Consider the following 20,727-nt stretch of genomic DNA (forward strand, 5'->3'; position numbering starts at 1 on the left):
AAATCTGTTATCAAGCTTACACAACAGGTAAAAAAAAGTATGGCAGAAGACTTGCATATGTAATCAGTTAAGAGAACTGTGGCTGTGCCTAAAATTTCTGCTTGAAGCATTTCAGAGGGGAAACCAAACCTTAGAGCTAAGTAACAGAACTCCCAAGTACGGTCAGAATACAGCTACATTCAAAACACCACACCAAAATGAGTGAAGATGGAGGATTTGCTTCAGATGTTTATTAATCCAAGGAGATCTTCCATAATAGAAAAAACAAAGGCTTTAGATTTCCCAACTCTTCCTTTAGAGTTGCATTATCCCTGAAAAATGGAATGGATAAGTGCAAGTTCTAGGAGAATTTGACATGTGCATCACCAAAACTGAAATACTGCATCACAAAATGCACTATCACCACCAACAACGTAAAACCGTTTTGCAATTTATATAAATACATTTCTTGGAGCAAAGGAAAGCAAAGTTCTAGGATCCATTTTTTAAAAAAGCTGCTCCTTTCTAATCGGTCTAGAAACACATAAAAGCACCCTTGAAGTAAGGCTATCCTCACACCGAGATAAACTTCCTCCCTTGATGTGGAAAAATAGAACTGTTTCAGAAATAACAATGGCACTGAATTGGTAATTTTCCTTCTTCTTCCATCTGCTTTGTACACGCAGCCTTCTTACTGCTGCTGTGTTGCATCTCCTACCACGAGGCAAAAGCATCATCTGTCCCACAATGTGCTCTTGACTTTTTTGGGGGGGCAGGAAGCATAACAAGATAAGCAGATACCCAACAAGCAGATGTTCAGAAATGATTCAAGTCCAACTGGGTGTTTCTCAAGGTCAAGGAATGCACAGGAAAAAACATGCTGCAATTACGCGTCACCTTTTCCTACAAAATAAAACTTGGTCTAGAGATGAGTTTGAGGCCAGAATACACCTGAGGGTGCTCAGGAGTTACACGTTTCATACAGCACAGTTCTGCTGTATGTACTTGGCCAGTCAGCTTAAGACTCAAAAGTACTACTGTAGCTCCCATACCACTAGCGTAATGGATACCTTAGATTCGATACTTAATTTTTTAGGCTTTTTCACCTCAGGTGCAATATCCATCAAATCAACAATTTGCTCTAAGTATCCCTTTCGTACTGCAGTAGGTCAAAGTGACAGCGTAGTGCTGCCTCAGCCTCTCACGTCAGCACTCTGCACAGGGAAATGTTTGTTGCCTCAGAAAGGCTGTCCAGAGAGGAGGGAGTGGAAAAGCCCCATGTACCTCACTCGCAGCACAGCACGAGCGGTCCTGTAGCAAACAGAAGGCAGAGAACCATGCCAGGAGAACCGTGCCAGTCAGCTCAGCAAGGAAACCCCATACCACCAATTCCAGCTACGCTGCTGATGCAAAAAAACACACCACACAAACCAATTTTCTGAAGACTGCATTTTGAGTATCATAATATATATATGTGCATTTCATTTTTACAGATATAAACTCAGTTTATTTTTAACCTGTATTTAAATTTTGGAGGCTTACATTAAATTAAGGTAGCTCGTTTAATATCAATTGTAACAGCAGGTGACATTTTTATATAAAAACAGCCAAAAGAAAAAAAAAAAAAAAACATTTGATTTAAAAGACCTGACACCAATGATCTCAAGGCAAGATCAAAAACCAATGGATTTATGCTTTAAGAAAAGAAAGAGGGGGCATTTGAGCCAACCCATTCACAGCATCTCCCTGCTGGCTTCTTCATACAGTGGTTTTGATAGTGGTCCCAGAGGGAACTGTATTTTGCCTCTCTAGCTAAAATACTAGTTACTATAGCAACTTTAAAAGAAGAAAATTGTGGCTTCAAAAATGGAAGATTGGCAAAACTTCAAATACACTGTCTGGATCAGGCAGATAATCGCACACTAACACTGGGAGTGCAAAAAGAGGGGGAACAAAATGCAGAAGTAGTGCACTTGCACTACCACATATTGGGGAAAAAAAGGTTTTGCAAAATTATGGGAAAAATTGCATTCATAGATCAAAGCCCAGGTTAGCCAAATTATTATTATTTTTTTTAATAGATTGCATATATTGATGTTTCATCCACACACTTCAATCAACTCATTTAAGAGCAGAACTTCACATCTAATTTACATGCTTCAGAGAAGACCACTTTCTCAGTGCTTACAAGAAACATTTGTATCCAAATTGTAACTCGTACAGTGAGATCTTTAAGAAAAACGAAGGACACAGAGGGTGTTGCTATTTTTTTTTTTTTAGCAGCAATGAAATATCACTAACCCCTTTTGTACATAACCGAATTCAAGTCACAACCAGAGGTGACTGCACCACCAAGTCACCAGGTACAAAACTGCTGTTCATTTTAAATTAATAACTTGAAATTATTTTCCCCAATACAACCCTTATTTTTTATTTTTATTTTTTTATAAACAGCAAACATTTTGCTATTTTTGTACATAGGCTAGCAGGCTTGTTTCAATATGAAAGTGCTAATTCATTTACAGATTTATCAGTTATGTAGTGCTACATTAAGTGTCCAATATTCTACATATGAACAATCTTGATAAATGGAAACGATGAAGATTAAGTAAGGCTATTCGATTACCTTATTTACATTGAAAGAATAGACACCCGAATGAGGAAGGGAGAAAAGGGAAGTTGGGCAAATACTCATACTGCCACAGGTGTAAAAATTAAGTCTGCCTCCTAACTTGTACTGTAAATGAGATTTTAAATAGTCCTGCAGCCCATGCCTATTTTTTTTTCCTCAGAAAAAGAAAAGCTGCCTTCATGACATCCCTCTTGATTTCTGATTTCCAAAGTGTGTCATTTGAAGCTTTAAATTCAGATTCTTCCTATCTTCAAAAAACCCTCTGGTTTGCTTTCCAGTATTAGATTGCATGATCAGGTCCCACATCTGGGGCTTTTGTCCAATCTATTTATCAATTAGTTTAGAGTGAGCTGTAGATAACATGAACCAATTCTGGAACCACTATTGGGAGGAACACAAGCTCTTCACTACAATCACACAGTAGCAGGAAAAGTGATAATTCAATTCATTCCCGGGGCAGGGCCTCCAAAATTAAACGAAGTTGGCACGACTGGAGCATTGAATTTGTATCCTCCATGCTTTTCAATCATTTTGGATTCTAAAAAAAAAAAAAAAAAATTAAAAAGAACAAAAATAGAAGGAAAATATTTAGTGCATGTGTAGGGGAGGCAAAGACAGATCAAGGATTTGTGTCTGACCGTTCTAATCCTCTAAGAGAGAGAATTTTCAAACTGGGTTTACCCATGTGAATGATCACTGCCCACAAAGTGGAAATGCGTCAGGCCCCAGCAGACAGACTTAACAGTTATGCTTAAATGATAAATGAAACCTATGTTTCCAACAAGCACACTTTAGCTTTTGGAAAGGAGTATGTTATTCCCGCACTTCAGAAACAAGACCTGAACAAATGCTGGATTTCTAAAACTGCCTACAGATGCACACTTCTTTATGATTAAAATAGACCTTTCCATCAGATCAGTAACAGATCACATAAACATACAAAAGCACTAAACAGATAACAGCTCAATTTTCATTGTTCCTATGTCAGCTCAACAGTAAAAGCAGAAATAAGCTTAGTTCTAAGAGAAACCACCAAATTTCTTCATTTTCAACCACGCCTTAAGACCTTTAGGCATTTGAGGTTCACAAATCCATCCCTCTGTTTTTACTAGATGCATTTTACATCCTTTAGAGATCCCAGCAAGACTACCTATTACAAGTTCTAATCTTTTTACAAGCCCTAACAAAAGGAGAGCTCAAAAACAGGTTGGTAAAAAGCAGACATATGCATTTCTGTCAACCAACACTACAATCTAGGTAACGTGAAAGGGTTGCATTATTCCCAGCTCAAGATAACAAAGGTTTTTAAATGTCTTCCTTCAAGTCTATCTCCTGTCTTGAAGGATTTCCAATTTCTCTTTCTGGGAATGCAGGACAGCTCATTATCCAGAGGATCTGCATTTTGACTGTTTCACTTGAAACAGGCCAGAAAAATGCTGCCACAACTCACGAGGGACAGGGAGAGAACACAACTAGGGGAACACAGCTTTGTTCACTCTCAGACCCTTAGAGTACAGAAGGCAACTTTCTCCTAGCATATGGAGATTCTTCTTAGCTACACTAGTGAAACAATGAGATTCCAGTTCCTTCCATTAAATCATGTCCATGTCTGGAAGGAAGCCTGAAAGGAGATCAATATGCTCTGCTAGTACATAAGAATTTCCTGCAAGGATCTACCTTCATAAGTTAAATTTCACAATCTGAACCTGATTTGTTCTATGAATAAGCAGTTAAAAAAAAAAAAAGAGCAAGTAGAACACAGACTGTAGCTTATATACATGAAAAGTGGATCACTCTGGACACTTAATAAGCTTCGAGATAAATTTGGCTACTTTCAAACAAAAGATTATTTTTAAATGATTACTGTTAATACTACACTTCTTACTAAAAGCTTTCCGAACTTCTTATCTGAAGCACCTTGCTTCAATAAGATGCAGAATATGAACGTAGACAAATCCCTTAAGATTCAGCCTTGCCTTCAGAGACTGATATATATTGGCTTACTCTCAAACATTCGGGAAATTAACAAAAGAACCATGAATATTTGCCCATTTCCTATATTTAAAAGCGTCAATCTGTATTATCTCCACTGAAGAACAGTATTTTGAAATACTTAATAGGTTTAACAATGTAGCTTTATAGATGCATACTAGTTTTTGAGCTAGTATTTTCCCCACCCATAGAATCACTGGCTATCCCAGCTGGACTAAGTCGAATTACAAAATACTCTATTGGCTACATAACGTGTTTGTTACCATACCTGTAAGCTCATCCAATTTCAGGTCATCAGATCAATTGTTTTCAAATCCAACATTATAACAAACTATATAATATATACTTCCATATGTATAATGGAGTATGTAACACATAATCCAAATTGTAACAACTCTTCATTGAGACGTTTCTACTACTTCATACACCTGTGCTTTGCCATACAGATTGTCCACTAAGGCTTTGTGACCTGGCAATCTTAAGCCATTTCAAACATCGCTGGACTGTAAAACAAGCCTGCTTTCATTAAAACATTATCAGGCTTGATTTATAGGCTGCTGAGTACATGAACAGCATTCAAACAGCTAAAGAATCACTTAATGGTATAAAGGGGAAAAAATACCATGTGCTGCCCGCCTCTGATCTGCCAGAGTTGCTATGTCCTGCAATTGTTTCCTTTGTTCTTCATTAAGGCCCTGCGTCAAAGTTTGGTACCACACAGGGTTACGATTCTGAATTGCTGCAAGAGAAAGAAAACGTAAACAAAAGGCATATGTTCATTAAAACGTTCTGTAACATTCTGTAACTCACTGCCATTTTAATCAAAATAATATTCTGATAAACCCCGTTAGGATTACATCATCCAAGACACGAAAATACTATCTCTTACTTCTTCCCTCCCACCACAAATTCATTCTGAGGGCTCCCCTTTCCCTGGAAGTCAAATGATGGAGTCACTCTCCCCTTTTTCAAAGAAAGAACTCATTCAAACCATATATTGGAAAGCCTGTTGGAAGCTTTCAGGAAGTTCTGGTTCACAACGACAGGCTAAAATTAAGATGTAATTTGTTGACCAGAAAATAAAATTACTTACTCTGAAAAATTGTTTTAAATATCTGATATTCATCAACAGGGTTGTCCTCATCGTCAATAATTGTGGAATAGCCTTCCAAAGCAGTCTCTTCAGCATCATCTTCTTCCCAGTCTTCATCATCTCCATCTTCACCTGCCTGTTTTGCTAGAATTTCTAGATATTCTTGACCATCCTCATCAATGTCATCTTCATCACTGCCCAATTCCTCTGAGTTAAATATCACACACAAAAATGTTTAATCTCAAGAATAGGTAAAAAGATCTATAGATATATATACAGGTAGTTTTGAAATCCTTGCCTAAGAAAAATCGTATGAACTGTTACCTTCACTGGGGCTTTGGGCAAACTGATCTAGTGGGTAGTACCTCTGCCCAGGGCAGGGGAGCTACAACCAGACGACCTTTAGAAGTCCCTTCCTACTCAAACCGTTCTATGACTATGATCCATTTTCAGTACACATCTAGAACTCCAGCAGTTCATCGAACAATTTGTAACATATATATATAATAATAATTGTAACATATATATATGTATAATATATATATATATTAGTCCAAACTGTGCAATGAAGCAGCAGGAAGCACCTTCTGCTGACTCTAACCTCTTCCTCAAAGAGGAAAACAGGCCCCAGCTCTAATTCCCTTCAGTGCTGACGGCATCCACACACAAATGCTAGCTTGACATGACTTTGAGGAAACTTGGTTTAGGGAGTCAGCTTCAAAGAGTGACGGGAAAGTAAGTAGATACGCTTGAAAGATGTTAAAAGATGTCTAATGCTCTATCTCAGCTTTGATTTTTGGAATTAGGGAACTCTGAAGAATTCCACAAAAAACAACTCTTTCATGTTGCCTGGTGGATATGCAAACAGAACATAACAATGGATCTTCAGTTTCCATACCTGTTTCCTCATCTTCTTCAGCTTCGTCATCATCATCACTGTCATTTTCATGCTCTGCATGACAGGCATAAGCTCTTTTTAATCCATTAAATAAAAGGATAAAAGCTGGCAGGATCTGGCCAGCAACTTGATTTAAAACCTGTGGTATTTGCTCCAGATCAATCAGAGCACACAAGCCAAGCACACACATTTTTCTATCGTGAAGTCTGTAAAACAAAACAGTGTACAAATTTCAAATTCCATTGTGATTCCGAGGCTGATAATATAGAGGTGTATCTTAGAGAATAATCTTCAAGATTAGAAACACTCACCCCAAGAAGCAGTCCACATCATTAAGCCACTGTGTTATGAAGTGATTAGTGACAGGCTCCACATTATTGGGAAAACGAAGATTTTCCAATGTATTTAATAATAGATGAGGATTGTAATACAAAGCAGCTATGGCAACCTGGAGGCACATTGTTCGTAGTTCACTTGTTTTCACTTCTCTTGTCAACCTTTCTAAAGCAGCTTCCACAAATAAGGGTATGCACTGAAGAGCAAGAACCATTAAAAATGTAGTGGTCAAAATCAGTTCTTTATTTCACACTCCAGAAATGGCTTAAAACCAGACTGGCGCATAAATACATAGGATGTAAAAATGGAAATAACTGTTCATAGCCAGCAGAATGAAGATGAAATAAAACCATGAAAAGTTATTATATCTACTCTGAACACGTGGATTTTGTGACATTATGGACAGCAGAAGTAAATCCTAGTTCTTTAATCTTGTCTTTTTAAAAAGAAGCCCAGGAAAAAAAATTAACTTAGTTGGGGATAGAAAAAAAAACAAACCAAACAAACAAAAAAACCCACCTAAGTCAATGTACATGGCCAATGTACCAAGATGACAGCTATTCAAAGAATTACTCTTCATAGATGGCACACTAAAAAAGGCTTGCTATAAAAGTTTTTGCCTTCAGATAAGTTAAATTCAGAATTTCCAGGGACAATGTTCACAAGTATGGAAAGACACGCCAAGATACTAACATACGAGAGCTGCTCTGAAAGCAATGCCTCCTGCATTATGATATTGGCCCACAACGTCAGAGGCGGAGGTTGGTGAGCTGGGCAGTAGAGGCTGAACCTTCCCACCAATATCCCACTACATGTTGTTGCCGTGTGACAAATGGCAGCAGAGGGGCACTCTAACAAAATGGTGTCTGACACGGAAGTGCAAATGAAGCACAGAGGTGTGACTGAACTCCTCCACACAGGAAAAAATTGCATCCACTGACATTCATCAATGCTTGCTGAACCCGTATGGAGGTCAGACAGTGGAGCTGATGGGCAGTGCGTTTCAGCAGCGGTGACAGTGAGTTACCTCCACTGGTGCAGATATTTAAATTTTTATTACACATACATATATACACGTTGACAACAGTGACTACATTGAAAAATAGTATTTTGTAGCTGAGAATTTGCTCTATCAAATAGCATTACTGCACTCTGTATCTGTTGTAGTTTCCATGGTAATAAATAGGGGGCATTACTTTCAGAGCAATCTACACAGCTATTATACAGTACTTGCTGTATACACAGAGGAAGCGCACAAATTCATCTCTCAAATCCCAACGTCCATTCACATTTAATGAAATCCCTGGCTCCTCTATGACACTAACTGGAATTCTAAGAACTTCATTTTCATTCTCATTTAAAGGCTATTAACTTGACAGATTGAATCATTTTCATCAATATTCACTATAATTACCTTAGAATAAAAATAATCAACTTTTAGCTAAGATGCTCCTAAAACAGTTCTCTTCCAGAGTCATGAAAACACTTTATACTGAGTTTTGCAGCATCCTAAATCCTGGAGATGAAGTGTGCAATAACTATTTTCTTAGTGCTGTTAACTGCACAGTAGGATTTGTGACACTGAAGGAGAAGACAGGATCATTAGTCACCCTATACAAACTTCGTGTAACAGAAATTTTCACGTTAATAGGTAATCAACTCGTATTTAAGAAACAATATCTTTTTAATATTAGTAATATCAACCAAAGTTGTTACCAACCTGATCAATTCCACGCCCTTTACACTGAAGAATAATTACTTCTAATAGTTTTGCTGCATGACATTCTGCATCTTCTCCAGCAACTCCTGTCAGGACCTGAAAAGTAATCATTTTTTATTATATCCCTTCAAGAGGTATTTTCAACATGCTACTTTGCTTTGAAAAGCCAATATAAATTTACCCAATCTACAATGCCAGTATTAACACCCATCAGTGAAGAAGCCAAATCTACAGCAATGGCTCACTATTAGTACCGCAGAGAATATAACACTGCTGAATGCAGTTCAAACTAATCTACCTGTACAAGCATTAAATAACTCTATGCACACAGACCTCGCCACATTAACTGTATAAAGAACTAACTGCCATTTGAAAAATATTTATTTCCATACACAAAATATAAGGTTTTCTTAAGCATTCATGTATTCTGTATTTTTTCTTTCTTAAAAATATCTAGGATATGCTTTGGGAGATTATATATCTACAGCTTTTGTGCCAAAGATTCACTGTGCTCACCTAATAATACACTTATCACTAAGAGTTGTTTTTTTTTGTTTTTTGTTTTTTGTTTTTTTTTAAAAAACAACATATTAAGAAGTACTTACAGCCTACCCAGTTGCAACTTGTCTTCAAATAAGGATTGGCTACAGTCAGAACTGCCACCTAATACCTAATCTCAGCTTTAGTCACTGATCTTATATAACCTTGGAAAAACAGATTTCTATCCCAATCCCTCTACTTTCCATCTCCACTCTACTTGTTTCAGCTAACAGATTTCAGATCTTTGACATACAAATAGTATGGGGTACTCTAGCTATAGCACAATTACAAACCCCAGATTAAACTAGCTACCCTTTGCAATACGTATATACGTTATGCATGTCTATGTAAATAATGTATTAAAAAAGACACGTACAAAAGAGGGATGTTTAATCTGCTTTTGTTGTTTACATTTTACTTTTCCATTTTAGCAAATGCATAATACCTAAAATTTGATGCAACCTCTTTACATTTTTCAGCAATAACATTATAATCTGTAAATTCACAAAAGATGCTAAAGAGCACAATGCTTTAAGAGCACACATCAGAATCTATCACTTTTAGAGTCTACTGTTGTGGAAAAAAGTACCCAGCTGAATTATGCACTACTTCAGAGATCACAGATTTTTGTGATCACAAAGTCATTACTTACCTTCTTGCACATACTGTAGATCATTTCAAGGTATTTTGTGTCTGACAGAAGCGTATCCGTATCAACGGTAACATAATTATGTAAGAGAGGCATCATGTCTGTATGAACAATAATAAGTTAGATTTGTTTTCATGTTTTATGAACAGAAGAGCTGATAAAACCAGGTTAAAATCTATATATTAATAAGTTAATCGTGGTTCATGCCTTATGTTTTTCAAGATACATATGTATCTAGCCAGACTTGCCTTAGCAAAACAGATTTGTTCACAGAATTAAGCATCTGGAAGCGAGAGCACTTCAGTTTTCTCCTAAACATTTCAATAAAGATGTAATTCACTTTTCTGCATGAAATTATACATGAAACCATATGGCTTTCTGGTTTATATTACCTACCAGTAAAATAATCAAAGCCATCCTGCTGAAAGACTTCAAAAACAAGAGGAAGAAGCTGCCACATCTGTGCAGAAACTTGTTGACAGGTCAAACTATGAGCCAAGGAAAAGATCTCCTCGTAGAATTCTAAAAGAAACAGAAATGTAGACAAATTTTAAAGCCCGTCCCACACTCTTGAAAACTTAAGCAAATACAAGTACACATACCTAATACATGCTGCTGCAAAACTGTTCCAATCACTTGCAAGCAGATCCCTTCCAGCTGCTGAGTAATCTGTAAAAAAAAACAAAAAATAAAAAAGATTTATGCCTGTTTTCAATATTTTAGAGTTGAAATTAAACACATTTTAAAACTATTCCAACTCTTTCATCTTTACCAAATTTGTTCTTCTAAAAACAATTCAAAACTTCTCACATTTTAGAACACAATGCACTCAGGAAACAATTTTTAAGATCCATTTTAATATGAGGCATTTTTGGAATACTCTCTGAACACTGGAAGAAAATCTTTACAATTTATTACAGTGTATCCTTTAAAAAAGCCTATGAGTAAATCTATGCTATAATTCTGTCCAATTAGAACACATGAAATCAACATACACCTCAAAGACCTAAGCAATGAAAGCCATAGGAAGTATTTGCTGTTCCAGAAAAGTGAAATTTCAAAAGAATCCCCAAACTAACTTGGACTGATTGGTTGCGTACTACATTAACTTCGGTGCTGGTTTACAGCTTTGTACCGTCTTCCCAACAGTAAGTTCTCAGTCTACAGAATAGCTAACAAAACAAGTCAATAACCTGACATTTATGGCACTCGCTTTGGATAGGAACAAGTAAAGGTTGAGTTTCTGGTCTTAGCTATGCAGAACAGGATTTGAGACTAAGCAGATGAAAAACCTACCTGATCATCCAGTATATAAGATGTCTCTAGGTATGTATGTCTACTGATCAATTCCTTACAAATGAGCTCCTCAGGATTAGCATATTGTTAGATACTCATCCCATTTTCAAAATCATCCATTCGCCAACAAAAACAAGTAAATGCTTGTTTGGCATCTTCAGCAGCCAAGTCTATGAGCATAACTGGCCCGTCATTTATTGCACGGTAACACTGGATTGTTACACCTTGGACACACAATTCATATTGTGTTTCCTGAGTAAAGCCTTCAGAGCACTTAAGAGTGCAACTTAAGTATTTAATCACTAAAAAAACCCTCCAGTCAGTTATCAAAATGCAATAGTTGACTTTGTCAAGAAAGTTTATAATCGGCAGTAGCATATTCAAAACAAGCTGTACTCCAGCTAGAAGTTAGTTCATTTATTATGTCAGAGACATGATCCAGTCTGCCACTGTTTTAAGAAAGTTTTGGCTGCATATAGTTTTCCACTGATTACTGTCAGATACACAAGAACTACAAAAGACTTTCCAGTGGCTTAGACTCTAGGTATTAGTTTTGAAAGTAAAATACACATACTTCCTTATGATCTTCAACTACGCTGAGAAGTGTATCAATAGTATTCAAAATTCCCATTGCTGTCACTGCTTTGTCGTCACTGCCCTCTTCATCAGGTCCAGTCTGGATCACCTGGTTAAACGTCATTGCCTGCACATAATAACAGAACAACCCATAAATGTCACTCAATGAGGATATGCTTGGAGGTGAAGAACAACTGTGCAAGTTTGGCATTCTACAGAACTAATTTAAGGTGTTCTGCTAAGAAAATATTAAGGTGACTGCTTCATTCCAGAGTCTGTTTTCAAGACTGATTAGGCTGGAAAACTAAGCCAGCTGGACTGCCATCCCTTATCCATTTGTGAATAAAAAAGTGACATTACCTTCCATGAAAAGAAATACATTTGCTCTACTAAGTTTTTATGAGACAAGGTCTACGAACTAGACTGGATCTCTTTGCTAGTATTCAAGGAGGACGTGCAAACCATTCTGTCTTAACTCCAAGGTAAGGTCCTTGAATAGTTTAGTACTGGAACTGAACTCTGCTATTGAAACCATTAGTACAACTTGCTAGATACAGTCATCTAAGCTTAATCTCCGCTGCAAATAAGTTACCTGCAGATTCAACTTTTTTGTGCAACCGCTATGAAAATTCATTAATGTTTTCAGAAGAAAACACGGATGAGGGTTTCTGAAAGATTTCTACAACAATTCTTAGAAACATCCATTTAGTTCAAGGTATGAAACCACTTACGAGAAAAAAACAGTCTAAATGTAAAAGAAAATTACTCGTATTAATGCTCTTAAGCAGATTGATCTCCCACATAATAAACAACCTTCCAAGTCACCAGAAAGTCTTACCAAGTGTTGCGTCATTTCTACTGCAATTGGGGTAACTTCTTCACTATATTCACAGATCATCTTCTGAATCACATTAGTAAGATCATCATTTTCAGTCTCTCTTATAATATGAAGTAAAGCTTGCATTACAGGTCTAATGAATGGAGTAATATATTCTTTAGCTGCAAAAAAAAGTGGAAATTAATCTGATAGTATGATTCACATAGAACTACAATAGCAGTTGTACAAAAGTACAAGCATGTCAATATATACTTAATATTTAGTTTTGGCATGAATATGCCATAAGAATGAGTAGTACAATTCATTAGAGCAATAGTAACATTTAGATTTTTAATTTAAAAAGCTGTATCAAGAGGATCACAACTGAACTAACAAAGGACACAGAGTGGCCTAAGGAACACAAGACTACTTTTCAACACAAGTTTTAACCAAACAAAAAGAGGTATATAAGCATTTCTGTCCAATTAGTGAAACATTTGATACAGAATTTATGTTTGCATTGTTGCTTTTATGCCAGCTTCAGGAATATTAAGTAACATAAAGCCTGCAAGGACAAAAACTACTATTTTTTTTTAAAAAGAAATTTTAACATGAAGGAATGTATGCTGACACATTTGCCTATATTGCCACTGTATCTTTGACATCATCATTAGGAGCCATTAATATTATCATTAGGAGCATGGGTTATATCATGATATAACAGGATTATTATACTCATCTCAGTGCCTTAAAACTGTGATGTTACTCACCAGAAATTCCTGCCAACTGGAAAAGTTACATTAAGCGATTACCAATTACAATAACAAGTACATTACCAGGGAAGAACAGAATAAGCTTCCCTGAACGCTGTAATATTAATGCCTTTTCCATTAACACAATTAAGTGGTACGTCTTTTTGAAGAAAAAGAAGTATATACACAGTGAGTTTGTTGCAGTTATGCAAAATGAGGGCTACCTTTCTCTTGGTTACTGATCAGAACTTGTAGCGCTATTGCAGCTTCCACTTTCACAGGCATTTCCCTATCATCTATCAGACACCGTCTTGTGAGTTCTAAAGCTGTTTGGAGATTCTGGTCACTCTTAAATTTGACTTCACAAAAATAATGAAGAACCCAACAAGCCTGAAAAAGACAACACAGAGTAACTTTAGTGCCATAAAATTAAAGGCAGGATTACTGACTATCCACATACCTAGAACCTAAGCAAACCGTTAAATGTGAAGTAAAACTAATGTTGAATAACAATACCGTATAACTTATAGGATGAAGATGTTCGAGAATATGGAGGCTGGCCAGTGGGAAGCATGTCATTCAGACCTCACTAGACCAGTACTATGATCTCAAGTTCATCTTTGGCTGCAGGTTTTGTGTGAGTAGTACAGTCTAAATGTAAAACACAAATAGTCTGTACCACCAGACACAGATGGAAAACTATGCACACAGTTCTGCAGCCATTTTGTAACTACACAGTAGATGTTCATAATCATATACAAAGACTAATCACTGATACAAGTGTTCATTTTATTATAGGTACAGAAAGAAATGCATCTGTAAAAGGAAAAAGTACCTTAAGGAATATTCCTTAACTCTTGAACTGAACTCTTGGAAAAACGTAAATCTTAACATTAAATCTTAGGCTTTCTTACCCGCGCTCTCATGTAACCCAGCTCACTGCTGAAGAGAGGGAACACATGATTCTGCAACATATATTCCATTTGATCTTTATATATCTTCTTCTGTTGGAATATTAACAGAAACATCTATCAGTTTAAAATTTCACACCAAAATGTATTCCTAACGCAATAAAAACGGAACATAAAGAAGTCTAAACTTCTATAGGTGTGTGAGCTTAAAAAGCTCCGTCATGGTTTTATGATTTTCGGTTATTGGTATTCCACATCATAACATCACGTAGTGAATGTACCTGGTTCTCAGAAGAGAAGGACTACTACATTTCCCAGGGTACTTTTCTCCTCTGTTACCATTTCCGGACAGAGGGAAAAGATAAAAACTTGCAGATCACGAGACCTTGTCCCTTTTTCCGCCCGTCTCTCGTTCTGGCAGCACCTCGCTCTCCAGCTGTCTTATCGTTGGTAATAGAGTAAGGCCTACCTTGATTTTGGGACATTCTCTCTCTCTGTATTGGATTTATCAGCTCAAATTGTAATTATATTGTATTATAGTGTGTTGTTTTGCATTCCGGTATCTTATTTAGTAAATTAGTTTGTTTCTCCTCAGATTGTTGCCGCTGTTCTTTGCTCTTAGGCCCATCTCCTTACCCTTTTTCCCTTTTCCCCTTTCCCGGGGCGTGGGCCTGTGGGTCCCCCGTCCCATTCATCACGGAACCGGGCCGAATGCCCGTAAACCGTTGACAAACTCTCACACTTAACTTTCCTCTTTAATAAAGACATCAAGCAACACAAATCCTAGATTTTACTCAAACTTTACATAGAACCAACTTGTAATTTTCAGACAAAACTGTTTACTCTTTTTCCTGTTATTTGTGGATTGCAAGAAAAGGCTTTTGCTTGGTGGTATATTACCCTGATACCAAAAGCAAAAGTGGTCTGAGAAACTTCTCAGTCATGGTCCAAAATAGAAATAAAAGACCTGTTTCTTATTCAGTGCCATTCTAATTGACAAAGTTCACTGATTTCACTTTATTCATGCTCTTCTACACTGAAAAATCTTGTTAAGTCATTGGCCCTTCATTGGATGGATTGTTCTCCTTTCTTCCATGAAGGACTGTAGTTAAATAGTACAGCACAGAAAGTGGCACAGCAATCCTTACTACAAGCAGAGAATTTAGAATAACTTAAAAATAAGTCATCTGAACTTGAACAAGACCTAGTAAAACCCAAGCCATTAAAAAGACAACTGTTAAAGCAAAACAATTAAGTTCAACGATTTTTTAAAAGCCTGGCAGTGATTCCAAAGCTTGAAAACTCAAACAGTAATTCTCACTTCTTTTAAGACTTACTTGAAAGAAGGAAAAGGAGGAGAATGAAAATTAAAAAACACAAAAGAACCACCAGGTTTATTACACTTACTTTTAGGAGAATTTCAGCTAACGAACCAATCATATGTAAAGCACCATCTTTCTTACGAGGGTCAGCATTTGGCTCCGTAAGGATCTGATAGCAAAAGCCCATTGTCTTCTGCAAGACCTAGATAGAATACACAGACCAAGTATTTCAGTCGGTCATGGCACATACCCTTCTCAGTGCTCTGAAACGCTCCAATTGTGCAAATGTCTAATAGTCCGCTCCAACTCTGGAATTCTGATTCTGTTTTATGCATCAGTTGTAATACATAACATTCTGGATCTATGGGTCCCGGAGAAGCGACAAACACATAAATTACAAGTAGACCAGTGCAAAATAAATTTGAGATAAATGGCAAATTTTACTGTACTACAACGTGACAGAGCTGAAGAGTAAAGCTTCTCAGTAATTCTTTCAGCAAGTAAATACAGATTATAACATAAACCAAAATAGCACTGTGTTTCAGTAAAGTTCTTGAACAACTTACCTCTTTCCTTTTACTACATGATGTAAACAATAACGTCTGAGCAGCAGTTGTTGGTGAAATGAAATCTTCAAATACATCTATTAAATAAACAGAACAGCTATAAATTTTAGTCCTTTGATGTAAATAATTATACTAATGTTATCTAACGGTTCATACAAAACAAAACAATTCTCAGGAGGTTCATCACGCTTTCTTATTACAGACGTTTCAAGATCAGACAACAGTAGCAGTGAATTAGACATTCCTAACAGTTGCATCTTTCACATCTTTCATGATCACTGACTCTGCATATCTAATTTGAAACTTTAAGTTTTCCTCATTATTAGAATAAATTTTTTTTTTTTTTTAACTAGACATCACTGTCTGCTTCTTTATATTATGTGCTGCACCATCAAGGGCACGTAACTGGTTCAGCCAAAAATGCATTTTTTTTAACTTCCCTGCAGAAAAGGATTATCAGAGCCACGTATGATACCTGTATTGTTTACATGTCCCTAAGGGACAAGAAATCTCCAAAACTGTAAGGATTTCTTGTTCTAACCACATAAAAAATCCTAGAGGAAAGAAAGAAGAACTTGTTCAGAAAGTTTGAAGTTTCTTCTTTCTTCCATGGCTTATAAATAAACTCCACAAAGTAGCAAACCACAAAAAAAGGTAAAACTAGACAAGTCTAGAAGGCGAGGCTTCCTTCATACCATTTCATTTACCATTATGGTACTTCTGTTTTGAAGGACGGCATATTTGAAATTCATGGAGATCATAAGAACACCAGAGCCTAAAATAGTAACTAATGTAAATTGTAATCTTTTAGTAACATTAAACTTAGGACAATGTAAGCTAGACCTGGACTGTTTGACTTTTCCAAAAGAAACAATGTAAATGTCAGAATCGGGTATTTTACAAGTGCAGAAACAATTGTATCATTGCCAAAACATCCAATCTGTCATAGAGGCCAATCTATCTAAAAGTTAACTACGTAAACTTGTATCATTTGGGCATTTTTTTTTTTTAAATGAGAACAGGGATGACTTGAGTCTTTCAAATAAAAAAAAACCTCTTCATGTGAAGTTAAATTTTAACGTGAAGAAATTCCTAATTCTTACCAAATTTCATGCGAATATATTCATACGGATCTTCTTGCCAAAGCTCCTCATCAGCATCTGTATAGCACATCAGTGGGAAAATCACATCTTGGATAATCCCCTGCAATTAAAAAAAAAAAGTTGAAAACAAGCTAGCACTATTAAATCAATTTCTATATTCTGTCCTACATTTAACAGAAATCAGATTTTGTTCCTCTTCAGTCCTGATACAACACGGTAACATTCTAAAACTATTTGAAAGCAGTGGATTTTCTGTACTGCCTTAAAAGAGTTTGAATCACCTCCATACAACGTAATCCAAAACAATGTGATAAATCCAGTAGTTCTCACCATCTCCAAATTTGTTATGTTGCTATACAGCCATGTAATCTTTCAATTGGTAGAATATGAAAGATTCATAGCAAAAAAATAACAACTAGGTAGCTTTGCTCATTCATCAAGAAAAAAATCAAACAGGCTTAAAATCTTTTCTCAGGTAATTTACAGCAGAGGTTCCCAAAAGTTTATTTCTAGCAATGACAGAGATGCTGTACTACAGATTAATGTACTACTGACTCATGTAAGCATTAAATCCAGAAAGTGATTTACTTGAATATGAGGTTTCAAATTCTTCCAGGTGACTGCATGCGACACTCCTTGATTAATGTAGTTCAGTGTTTGCTGCAGAACTCTGGGAGCCATGTACTGTTTTTCCTTGTATTGATACAACACCTTCAGCAACACCTAGAAAAATCATATCTAATTAGTAGCTTATACTGAGCACTATTTAACTTGACAAACTACACAATCCCATCACAATCCTACAGAAGAATCTCTCAAAACACATCTTAAATGTTTACTCAGATTAAAATGGGTACTGACTAATCTACTAAATGTCACCGTTGATTTTATAAAGCAACTTGAAGCTCATATTGGGTACCGAGTATCTTTTAAGTGTGCAATCTTCTAAAAAGAGAACATTAATGCTAATGAATCACCGCAGCTCAGGAAGCCTTTTGCTACGAGGTTTATTGCTCTATCTTGCCAAACGTTCGGGGCAGAAATTCATGCCTAAGCACTGGAGTAGTAAAATGCACCTTGTCAGTCTACCGTCCTATGTCTATATGCTGCATTACAACAGTGACACTGCATGAAGAATGCATGGGTATGCAGAGTGATGAACCAGTCTTCCTTTACTTCATCTCCAACTCTTCTGCAGAGTAACTCAAAATGAGTCACAGGGATATCTGCTTAAGTCCATGGCTCTCCACATATAATGACATGAAATAGACAAAGAAACATTACTGATATTTAAATTCTAGCTCACTGGAGAAGTTCGCTACTGGTAATGCATGAAATCTTCCCTTGCAGCCCAATTTAGATCAGCGGCAATACTGTATTTGCAAGAGCAGCACCACCAACAGATTCATTTCCAAGCCTTCATTCAATGCTTCACATACAACATGAAAAAAAAATCAAAACTAAAAGACCTTAAAAGACAACTCTTTATCTGTAGTATCAACAAAACATTCGGGGAACATGATACTCATTTTTCTGTAAATGATTACATTCATAACGTTAATTATGTGAACACTGATATTTCTCTCCCAAACAGGATGCTTCTCAAATAAGTTTAAAGAATATTCATTCATTCACCATGAATTTCATAGCTTCATGAATTGTTTTGTGCTCTAGATCCATTATCTGTCCTCTAAGTTTGGTATCACATAATCTACTGAGTCAGAAGGAACCAAAAGGATCACTGAGTCCAACTCTTAGCTCCAAACACAACCACCCAAAATCCAAACGTTATGGTTCCTCGAACTCCAGCTTGGTGCCCTGGGCAGCCTGTTCCATGCCCACCACCCTCTAGTGAAGACCCTTTCCCTAACCCTCACCTGCCCCTCCCCTGAGGCAGCTCCATGCCGTTCCCTCAGGCCCTGTCGCTGTCACCAGAGAGCAGAGCTCAGCGCTGTCCCTCCTCTCACTGTGAGGATCTGCAGCTGCCATGAGGCCTCCCCTCAGCTTCTCTGCTCCGGGCTGAACAAACCAAGGGACCCCATTCACTCCTCATACATCCTGCCCTCTAGAGTCTTCACTATCTTTATTGTCTCCTTTGCACACTCTCTAATAGGTTTAAGTTCTTATATTGTGGTTCTGAAACTTGCTCACAGTACTTGAGGAGAAGCCGCACAAGTGCAGAATAGAGCAGAAGCATAAAAGCCTCCTTAACTTAAAGGAATTACCAGTTGTTACCCTCACCTCCTTGGTACAAGGTCTTGGTGGCATCAGACAGTGCTTTAGGACAGGAAACGAAAAGAGAGGAAGTACTGAGAGACTTGAAGCTGCTTCAAGAATTATAAGAGAACACAAAGATATACTTCTGTCTCTTGTGAGCAAACTAAAAAGAGAAAACGACCCTCTGCAAACAATACCTTAAAGTGATAGTGATTGTTTGCAAGGTGCAAAACCAGTAAACCATCTGTACGTGGTAAAAACGAACATGCTTCTTGAAATTAGAACTAAAAGAAGTGCTAATTGTTTAAAAAAATAATTCAACAAGGCAGTATCAAAACTGACTGAACATCTAAACATCTCTGGGATCTATTTTACTTTCCCTATATATAGAATCACAGAATCCTTAAGAGTTGGAAGAGACATTTAAAGGCCATCTAGTCCAACTTCCTTGCAAAGAACAGAGACACCCACAGCTAGATCAGGTTGCACAGAGCCTGGTCCAGTCTGACCTTGAAAGTCTTCAGGGACAGAGCAACCACTCCATCTCTGGACAACTTATTCCAGTGCCTCACCACCCTCACTGCAAAAGACTTTCCTTATATCCAGTCTAAATCTACCCTCTTGAAGTTGGAAACCATGTATCCATTTCCCCTATTTCATGCCTTAAATAAATTATTTTCAGAAAACTAATGAAAATTGTGAGTTTACAGAATAAACAACTTTCTACAGATAGACTTTCTTTATAAAGTTCAACACAAGCAACAAAACTTGACCATCAACTTATTGACATGAAATACTGAACTACTGTAACCTGTACTCTATGGGCTCCGTGGCCTCAGGTACACCATAGCAGCAGTTCTGTAAGTATGTAAGAAAATATAAACTAAAGGTTCTTCCTTCTCAGCAAAAGGAATAAGCCTGGGACTTTGGTGAAGGAGAACTTCATATATAGTAGTACAATCTCCTTTGTGGAGGTTTATGCAAGAAGATCTAGTTCGCTGGTATATTTGAGTTTTTTTAGAAGGATTTGAAGTTGGTTGGTTTGTTTATTATTAGTTTAGAAAAGATTCTCCAGTTTAACAGAACAACACACTGGAAAGCCTAAGTTCATCAATATTCAATTTAAAAATGGGTAATAGTCTTTGAAAATGAAGACAAAACTGAGAATCAACAAATGGTCTTTGCAGCCACACTACTTAAAAACTGTTCCTGGAGAAACATTTCAGGTTTCTTTTAACATGTCTAAGTAATTACCTGCCACCGTTCAGATACAACAAAGAAAAAAAAATGTAAAGCAACGAAGAAGAAAAGGTGTAAGAGTTGAAGTG

At 36.8% G+C, this 20,727-nt stretch overlaps 1 protein-coding gene across 1 annotated transcript in view; it reads right to left on the reverse strand.

Moving 5' to 3' along the window:
* The window catches only part of IPO7 (importin 7), a 36,606-nt gene continuing 16,094 nt past the window's right edge, over positions 216–20,727 (reverse strand). The window contains exons 9-25 of the mRNA XM_021402303.1: positions 17,771–17,905; positions 17,183–17,282; positions 16,080–16,156; positions 15,599–15,715; positions 14,195–14,284; positions 13,505–13,670; positions 12,550–12,710; positions 11,710–11,838; positions 10,442–10,508; positions 10,236–10,361; positions 9,843–9,940; positions 8,651–8,746; positions 6,906–7,126; positions 6,595–6,800; positions 5,697–5,903; positions 5,226–5,342; positions 216–3,149 (exon numbers count right to left, since the gene is read on the reverse strand). Coding sequence (XP_021257978.1) covers positions 3,052–3,149; positions 5,226–5,342; positions 5,697–5,903; positions 6,595–6,800; positions 6,906–7,126; positions 8,651–8,746; positions 9,843–9,940; positions 10,236–10,361; positions 10,442–10,508; positions 11,710–11,838; positions 12,550–12,710; positions 13,505–13,670; positions 14,195–14,284; positions 15,599–15,715; positions 16,080–16,156; positions 17,183–17,282; positions 17,771–17,905 — 2,211 coding nt within the window. The 3' untranslated portion in view covers positions 216–3,051. The remainder of the gene's footprint in view (positions 3,150–5,225; positions 5,343–5,696; positions 5,904–6,594; positions 6,801–6,905; positions 7,127–8,650; positions 8,747–9,842; positions 9,941–10,235; positions 10,362–10,441; positions 10,509–11,709; positions 11,839–12,549; positions 12,711–13,504; positions 13,671–14,194; positions 14,285–15,598; positions 15,716–16,079; positions 16,157–17,182; positions 17,283–17,770; positions 17,906–20,727) is intronic.

Source organism: Numida meleagris, chromosome 6 (assembly GCF_002078875.1).
Source record: "Numida meleagris isolate 19003 breed g44 Domestic line chromosome 6, NumMel1.0, whole genome shotgun sequence".
NCBI lineage: Eukaryota > Metazoa > Chordata > Aves > Galliformes > Numididae > Numida > Numida meleagris.